At 63.6% G+C, this 8,835-nt stretch overlaps 2 protein-coding genes across 2 annotated transcripts; both read left to right on the forward strand.

The window, feature by feature from the left end:
- Positions 1-739: 739 nt before the first annotated feature.
- On the forward strand, positions 740-2,062 carry LOC115835473 (putative protein FAM47C; the record flags this gene model as incomplete). Its single annotated transcript, XM_030814189.1, is given in 2 exon segments — positions 740-964; positions 1,076-2,062. Coding segments are annotated over 2 exon segments (1,212 nt in total), but the record flags the coding sequence as incomplete, so codon positions are not given.
- A 1,121-nt stretch (positions 2,063-3,183) lies between these two features.
- On the forward strand, positions 3,184-5,816 carry LOC115835475 (putative protein FAM47C; the record flags this gene model as incomplete). The annotated part of the gene is made up of 4 exons (XM_030814203.1): positions 3,184-3,925; positions 4,678-5,232; positions 5,341-5,438; positions 5,661-5,816. Coding segments are annotated over exons 1-4 (1,551 nt in total), but the record flags the coding sequence as incomplete, so codon positions are not given.
- Between the last annotated feature and the right edge of the window lie 3,019 nt (positions 5,817-8,835).

Consider the following 8,835-nt stretch of genomic DNA (forward strand, 5'->3'; position numbering starts at 1 on the left):
TCTGCCCGGAGCCTCCCACAGTTCTGGTGTCCAGTCTCCTCCCACAGCCTCCCAAGACTCCGTGGAGGTCCACTCTCCACCCACAGCATCCCAAGAATCATTGGGTGTCCAGTCTCCACCCAGGGCCTCCCACAATTCCGGTGTCCAGTGTCTGCCCGGAGCCTTCCGAGACTGGAGTGAGCCATCTGCACCCGCAGCCTCCCAGGACTCCTCGGGGGTCCAGTCTCCACCCACAGCCTGTCAAGACTCCTCCGGGGTCCAGTCTCTGCCCACAGCCTCCCAAGACTCCTCGGGGGTCCAGTCTCCACCTGCAGCCTCCCAAGACTCATCAGGCGTCCAGTTTCTGCCCGGAGCCTCCCACAGTTCTGGGTCCAGTCTCCGCCCCGAGCCTCCCACAGTTCTGGGGTCCAGTCTCCACCCACGGCCTCCCAAGACTCGTCACGTGTCCAGTCTCCACCCGGAGCCTCCCAAGACTCGTCGGCTGTCCAGTGTCCACCCGGAGCCTCCCACAGTTCCGGTGTCCAGTCTCCACGCAGAGCACTCCGAGACTGGAGTAACTCATCTGCTCCCGCAGCCTCCCAGGACTCCTCGGGGGCCCAGTCTCCGCCCGCAGCCTCCCAAGACTCTGCGGAGGTCCACTCTCCACCCACAGCCTCCCAAGACTCGTCGGTTGTCCAGTCTCCACCCGCAGCCTCACAAGACTCCTTGGAGGTCCAGTCTCTCCCCGGAGCCTCCCAAGACTCGTCGGCTGTCCAGTGTCCGCCTGGAGCCTCCCACAGTTCCAGTGTCCAGTCTCCGCACGGAGCCTTCCGAGACTGGAGTGACCCATCTGCTCCCGCAGCCTCCCAGGACTCCTCGGGGGTCCAGTCTCCACCCACGGCCTGTCAAGACTCCTCGGGGGTCCAGTCTCCAGCCAGAGCCTCCCATAATTCTGGTGTCCAGTCTACACCTGGAGCCTCCCACAGTTCTGGGGTCCAGTCTCCACCCGGAGCCTCCCACAGTTCTGGGGTCCAGTCTCCACCCGCAGCCTTCGAAGACTCGTCGCATGTCCAGTCTCTACCTGCAGCCTCCCAAGACTCGTCGCGTGTCCAGTCTCCACCTAGAGCCTCCCACAGTTCCGGTGTCCAGTGTCCACCCACAGCCTCCGAAGACTCGTCAGGTGTCCAGTCTCCACCCGCAGCCTCCCAAGACTCCTCGGATGTCCAGTCTCCACACGCAGCCTCCCAAGACTCGTCAGGTGTCCAGTCTCCGCCCGGAGCCTCCCACAGTTCCGGGGTCCAGACTCCACTCGCAGCCTCCCAAGACTCATCGGGTGTCCAGTCTCCAGCCAGAGCCTCCCACAATCCCGGTGTCCTGTCTCCTCCCGGAGCACCCCACAGTTCCGGTGTCCAGTATACGCCCAGAGACTCCCACATTTCCAGTGTCCAGTCTCCACCCGCAGCCTCCCAAGACTCGTCACGTGTCCAGTCTATGCCCAGAGCCTCCCACAGTTCCGGTGTCCAGTCTCCCCCCAGAGCCTCCCACAGTTCCAGTGTCCAGTCTCCGCCCGCAGCCTCCCAAGACACCGCGGAGGTCCACTCTCCACCCACAGCATCCCAAGACTCGTCGGGTGTCTGGTCTCCACCCAGAGTCTCCCACAATTCCAGTGTCCAGTCTCCGCCCAGAGCCTCCCACAGTTCCAGTGTCCAGTCTCCGCCCAGAGCCTCCCACAGTTCCAGTGTCCAGTCTCCACCCAGAGCCTCCCACAATTCTGGTGTCCAATCTCGCCCCAGAGCCTCCCACAGTTCCAGTGTCCAGTCTCTGCCCAGAGCCTCCCTCAATTCTGGTGTCCAGTGTCCGCCTGTAGCGTCCCAAGACTCCTCGGAGGCCCAGTCTCCACCCGCAGCCTCCCAAGACTCGTCGGGTGTCCAGTCTCCAGCCAGAGCCTCCCACAATTCCAGTGTCCAGTCTCCTCCCGGAGCGTCCCACAATTCCGGTGTCCAGTCTCCACCCGCAGCCTCCCACAGTTCCGGTGTCCAGTCTCTGCCCGGAGACTCCCACAGTTCTGGTGTCCAGTCTCCGCCCACAGCCTCCCAAGACTCCGTGGAGGTCCACTCTCCACCCACAGCATCCCAAGAATCATTGGGTGTCCAGTCTCCACCCAGGGCCTCCCACAATTCCGGTGTCCAGTGTCTGCCCGGAGCCTTCCGAGACTGGAGTGAGCCATCTGCGCCCGCAGCCTCCCAGGACTCCTCGGGGGTCCAGTCTCCACCCACAGCCTGTCAAGACTCCTCGGGGGTCCAGTCTCTGAAATAGCCTCCCAAGACTCCTCGGGGGTCCAGTCTCCACCTGCAGCCTCCCAAGACTCATCAGGCGTCCAGTTTCTGCCCGGAGCCTCCCACAGTTCTGGTGTCCAGTCTCCGCCCCGAGCCTCCCACAGTTCTGGGGTCCAGTCTCCACCCACAGCCTCCCAAGACTCGTCACGTGTCCAGTCTCCACCCGGAGCCTCCCAAGACTCGTTGGCTGTCCAGTGTCCACCCGGAGCCTCCCACAGTTCCGGTGTCCAGTCTCCACGCAGAGCACTCCGAGACTGGAGTAACCCATCTGCTCCCGCAGCCTCCCAGGACTCCTCGGGGGCCCAGTCTCCGCCCACAGCCTCCCAAGACTCTGCGGAGGTCCACTCTCCACCCACAGCCTCCCAAGACTCGTCGGTTGTCCAGTCTCCACCCGCAGCCTCACAAGACTCCTTGGAGGTCCAGTCTCTGCCCGGAGCCTCCCAAGACTCGTCGGCTGTCCAGTGTCCGCCTGGAGCCTCCCACAGTTCCAGTGTCCAGTCTCCGCACGGAGCCTTCCGAGACTGGAGTGACCCATCTGCTCCCGCAGCCTCCCAGGACTCCTCGGGGGTCGGGTCTCCACCCACAGCCTGTCAAGACTCCTCGGGGGTCCAGTCTCCAGCCAGAGCCTCCCATAATTCTGGTGTCCAGTCTCCGCCTGGAGCCTCCCACAGTTCTGGGGTCCAGTCTCCACCCGCAGCCTTCGAAGACTCGTCGCGTGTCCAGTCTCTACCTGCAGCCTCCCAAGACTCATCGCGTGTCCAGTCTCCACCTAGAGCCTCCCACAGTTCCGGTGTCCTGTGTCCACCCACAGCCTCCAAAGACTCGTCAGGTGTCCAGTCTCCACCCGCAGCCTCCCAAGACTCCTCGGATGTCCAGTCTCCACACGCAGCCTCCCAAGACTCGTCAGGTGTCCAGTCTCCGCCCGGAGCCTCCCACAGTTCCGGGGTCCAGACTCCACCCGCAGCCTCCCAAGACTCGTCGGGTGTCCAGTCTCCAGCCAGAGCCTCCCACAATTCCGGTGTCCTGTCTCCTCCCGGAGCACCCCACAGTTCCGGTGTCCAGTATACGCCCAGAGACTCCCACATTTCCAGTGTCCAGTCTCCACCCGCAGCCTCCCAAGACTCGCCACGTGTCCAGTCTATGCCCAGAGCCTCCCACAGTTCCGGTGTCCAGTCTCCCCCCAGAGCCTCCCACAGTTCCAGTGTCCAGTCTCCGCCCGCAGCCTCCCAAGACACCGCGGAGGTCCACTCTCCACCCACAGCCTCCCAAGACTCGTCGGGTGTCTGGTCTCCACCCAGAGTCTCCCACAATTCCAGTGTCCAGTCTCCGCCCAGAGCCTCCCACAGTTCCAGTGTCCAGTCTCCACCCAGAGCCTCCCACAATTCTGGTGTCCAGTCTCCACCTGGATCCTCCCACAATTCCGATGTCCAGTCTCCACCTGGAGCCTCCCACAATTCCGGTGTCCAGTCTCTGCCTGGAGCCTCCCACAGTTCTGGTGTCCAGTGTCCGCCCAGAGCCTTCTGAGACTGGAGGGAGCCATCTGCGCCTGCAGCCTCCCAGGACTCCTCGGGGGAGAGTCTCCACCCACAGCCTGTCAAGGTTCCTCAGGGGTCCAGTCTCTGCCTGCAGCCTCCCAAGACTCCTCGGAGGTCCATTCTCCACCCACAGCCTCCCAAGACTCAGCGGGTGTCCAGTCTCCACCAGAGCCTCCCACAATTCCAGTGTCCAGTCTCCGCCAGCAGCCTCCCACAATTCCGGTGTCCAGTCGCCACCCACAGCCTCTCCAGACTCCTCGGAGGTCCAGCCTCCACCTGCAGCCTCCCAAGACTCGGCGGGTGTGCAGTCTCCACCCAGAGCCTCCCAAATTCCAGGGTCCACCTGGAGCCTCCCAAAATTCCGGTGGCCAGTCCCCGCGCGGAGCCTCCCACAATTCCGATGTCCAGTCTATGCCGGGAGCCTCCAACACTTCCAGTGTCCAGTGTCCGCCCGGAGCCTCCCACAGTTCCAGTGTCCAGTCTCCGCCCAGAGCCTCCCTCAATTCTGGTGTCCAGTGTCCGCCTGTAGCGTCCCAAGACTCCTCGGAGGCCCAGTCTAGACCCGCAGCCTCCCAAGACTCATCGGGTGTCCAGTCTCCAGCCAGAGCCTCCCACAATTCCGGTGTCCAGTATCCTCCCGGAGCGTCCCACAATTCCAGTGTCCAGTCTCCACCCGCAGCCTCCCACAGTTCCGGTGTCCAGTCTCTGCCCGGAGACTCCCACAGTTCTGGTGTCCAGTCTCCGCCCACAGCCTCCCAAGACTCCGTGGAGGTCCATTCTCCACCCACAGCATCCCAAGAATCATTGGGTGTCCAGTCTCCACCCAGGGCCTCCCACAATTCCGGTGTCCAGTGTCTGCCCGGAGCCTTCCGAGACTGGAGTGACCCATCTGCGCCCGCAGCCTCCCAGGACTCCTCGGGGGTCCAGTCTCCACCCACAGCCTGTCAAGACTCCTCGGGGGTCCAGTCTCTGCCCACAGCCTCCCAAGACTCCTCGGGGGTCCAGTCTCCACCTGCAGCCTCCCAAGACTCATCAGGCGTCCAGTTTCTGCCCGGAGCCTCCCACAGTTCTGGTGTCCAGTGTCCGCCCCGAGCCTCCCACAGTTCTGGGGTCCAGTCTCCACCCACAGCCTCCCAAGACTCGTCACGTGTCCAGTCTCCACCCGGAGCCTCCCAAGACTCGTCGGCTGTCCAGTGTCCACCCGGAGCCTCCCACAGTTCCGGTGTCCAGTCTCCACGCAGAGCACTCTGAGACTGGAGTAACCCATCTGCTCCCGCAGCCACCCAGGACTCCTCGGGGGCCCAGTCTCCGCCCGCAGCCTCCCAAGACTCTGCGGAGGTCCACTCTCCACCCACAGCCTCCCAAGACTCGTTGGTTGTCCAGTCTCCACCCGCAGCCTCAAAAGACTCCTTGGAGGTCCAGTCTCTGCCCGGAGCCTCCCAAGACTCGTCGGCTGTCCAGTGTCCGCCTGGAGCCTCCCACAGTTCCAGTGTCCAGTCTCCGCACGGAGCCTTCCGAGACTGGAGTGACCCATCTGCTCCCGCAGCCTCCCAGGACTCCTCGGGGGTCCAGTCTCCACCCACAGCCTGTCAAGACTCCTCGGGGGTCCAGTCTCCAGCCAGAGCCTCCCATAATTCTGGTGTCCAGTCTCCGCCTGGAGCCTCCCACAGTTCTGGGGTCCAGTCTCCACCCGGAGCCTCCCACATTTCTGGGGTCCAGTCTCCACCCGCAGCCTTCGAAGACTCGTTGCGTCTCCAGTCTCTACCTGCAGCCTCCCAAGACTCAGCGGGTGTCCAGTCTCCACCTAGAGCCTCCCACAGTTCCGGTGTCCAGTGTCCACCCACAGCCTCCGAAGACTCGTCAGGTGTCCAGTCTCCACCCGCAGCCTCCCAAGTCTCCTCGGATGTCCAGTCTCCGCACGCAGCCTCCCAAGACTCGTCAGGTGTCCAGTCTCCGCCCGGAGCCTCCCACAGTTCCGGGGTCCAGACTCCACCTGCAGCCTCCCAAGACTCGTCGGGTGTCCAGTCTCCAGCCAGAGCCTCCCACAATTCCGGTGTCCTGTCTCCTCCCGGAGCACCCCACAGTTCCGGTGTCCAGTATACGCCCAGAGACTCCCACATTTCCAGTGTCCAGTCTCCACCCGCAGCCTCCCAAGACTCGCCACGTGTCCAGTCTATGCCCAGAGCCTCCCACAGTTCCGGTGTCCAGTCTCCCCCCAGAGCCTCCCACAGTTCCAGTGTCCAGTCTCCGCCCGCAGCCTCCCAAGACACCGCGGAGGTCCGCTCTCCACCCACAGCCTCCCAAGACTCGTCGGGTGTCTGGTCTCCACCCAGAGTCTCCCACAATTCCAGTGTCCAGTCTCCGCCCAGAGCCTCCCACAGTTCCAGTGTCCAGTCTCCACCCAGAGCCTCCCACAATTCTGGTGTCCAGTCTCCGCCTGGAGCCTCCCACAATTCCGGTGTCCAGTGTCCACCCGGAGCCTCCCACAGTTCCGGTGTCCAGTGTCCGCCCGGAGCCTTCTGAGACTGGAGGGAGCCATCTGCGCCTGCAGCCTCCCAGGACTCCTCGGGGGAGAGTCTCCTCCCACAGCCTGTCAAGGTTCCTCAGGGGTCCAATCTCTGCATGCAGCCTCCCAAGACTCCTCGGAGGTCCATTCTCCACCCACAGCCTCCCAAGACTCAGCGGGTGTCCAGTCTCCACCAGAGCCTCCCACAATTCCAGTGTCCGGTATCCGCCAGAAGCCTCCCACAATTCCGGTGTCCAGTCGCCACCCACAGCCTCTCCAAACTCCTCGGAGGTCCAGCCTCCACCTGCAGCCTCCCAAGACTCGGCGGGTGTGCAGTCTCCACCCAGAGCCTCCCAAATTCCAGTGTCCACCTGGAGCCTCACAGAATTCCAGTGGCCAGTCCCCGCGCGGAGCCTCCCACTATTCCGATGTCCAGTCTATGCCGGGAGCCTCCAACACTTCCAGTGTCCAGTGTCCGCCCGGAGCCTCCCACAGTTCCAGTGTCCAGTCTCTGCCCAGAGCCTCCCTCAATTCTGGTGTCCAGTGTCCGCCTGTAGCGTCCCAAGACTCCTCGGAGGCCCAGTCTCCACCCGCAGCGTCCCAAGACTCGTCGGGTGTCCAGTCTCCAGCCAGAGCCTCCCACAATTCCAGTGTCCAGTCTCCTCCCGGAGCGTCCCACAATTCCGGTGTCCAGTCTCCACCCGCAGCCTCCCACAGTTCCGGTGTCCAGTCTCTGCCCGGAGACTCCCACAGTTCTGGTGTCCAGTCTCCGCCCACAGCCTCCCAAGACTCCGTGGAGGTCCACTCTCCACCCACAGCATCCCAAGAATCACTGGGTGTCCAGTCTCCACCCAGGGCCTCCCACAATTCCGGTGTCCAGTGTCTGCCCGGAGCCTTCCGAGACTGGAGGGAGCCATCTGCGCCCGCAGCCTCCCAGGACTCCTCGGGGGTCCAGTCTCCACCCACAGCCTGTCAAGACTCCTCGGGGGTCCAGTCTCTGAATAGCCTCCCAAGACTCCTCGAGGGTCCAGTCTCCACCTGCAGCCTCCCAAGACTCATCAGGCGTCCAGTTTCTGCCCGGAGCCTCCCACAGTTCTGGTGTCCAGTCTCCGCCCCGAGCCTCCCACAGTTCTGGGGTCCAGTCTCCACCCACAGCCTCCCAAGACTCGTCACGTGTCCAGTCTCCACCCGGAGCCTCCCAAGACTCGTCGGCTGTCCAGTGTCCACCCGGAGCCTCCCACAGTTCCGGTGTCCAGTCTCCACGCAGAGCACTCCGAGACTGGAGTAACCCATCTGCTCCCGCAGCCCACAGGACTCCTCGGGGGCCCAGTCTCCGCCCGCAGCCTCCCAAGACTCTGCGGAGGTCCACTCTCCACCCACAGCCTCCCAAGACTCGTCGGTTGTCCAGTCTCCACCCGCAGCCTCACAAGACTCCTTGGAGGTCCAGTCTCTGCCCGGAGCCTCCCAAGACTCGTCGGCTGTCCAGTGTCCGCCTGGAGCCTCCCACAGTTCCAGTGTCCAGTCTCCGCACGGAGCCTTCTGAGACTGGAGTGACCCATCTGCTCCCGCAGCCTCCCAGGACTCCTCGGGGTCCAGTCTCCACCCACAGCCTGTCAAGACTCCTCGGGGGTCCAGTCTCCAGCCAGAGCCTCCCATAATTCTGGTGTCCAGTCTCCGCCTGGAGCCTCCCACAGTTCTGGGGTCCAGTCTCCACCCGGAGCCTCCCACAGTTCTGGGTCCAGTCTCCACCCGCAGCCTTCGAAGACTTGTGCGTGTCCAGTCTCTACCTGCAGCCTCCCAAGACTCATCGCGTGTCCAGTCTCCACCTAGAGCCTCCCACATTCCGGTTCCGGTGTCCAGTGTCCACCCACAGCCTCCGAAGACTCGTCAGGTGTCCAGTCTCCACCCGCAGCCTCCCAAGACTCCTCGGATGTCCAGTCTCCACACGCAGCCTCCCAAGACTCGTCAGGTGTCCAGTCTCCGCCCGGAGCCTCCCACAGTTCCGGGGTCCAGACTCCACCCGCAGCCTCCCAAGACTCGTCGGGTGTCCAGTCTCCAGCCAGAGCCTCCCACAATTCCGGTGTCCTGTCTCCTCCCGGAGCACCCCACAGTTCCGGTGTCCAGTATACGCCCAGAGACTCCCACATTTCCAGTGTCCAGTCTCCACCCGCAGCCTCCCAAGACTCGCCACGTGTCCAGTCTATGCCCAGAGCCTCCCACAGTTCCGGTGTCCAGTCTCCCCCCAGAGCCTCCCACAGTTCCAGTGTCCAGTCTCCGCCCGCAGCCTCCCAAGACACCGCGGAGGTCCACTCTCCACCCACAGCCTCCCAAGACTCGTCGGGTGTCTGGTCTCCACCCAGAGTCTCCCACAATTCCAGTGTCCAGTCTCCGCCCAGAGCCTCCCACAGTTCCAGTGTCCAGTCTCCCCCCAGAGCCTCCCACATTCCAGTGTCCAGTCTCCACCAGAGCCTCCCACAAT

This window comes from Nomascus leucogenys, chromosome 1a (assembly GCF_006542625.1).
Source record: "Nomascus leucogenys isolate Asia chromosome 1a, Asia_NLE_v1, whole genome shotgun sequence".
NCBI lineage: Eukaryota > Metazoa > Chordata > Mammalia > Primates > Hylobatidae > Nomascus > Nomascus leucogenys.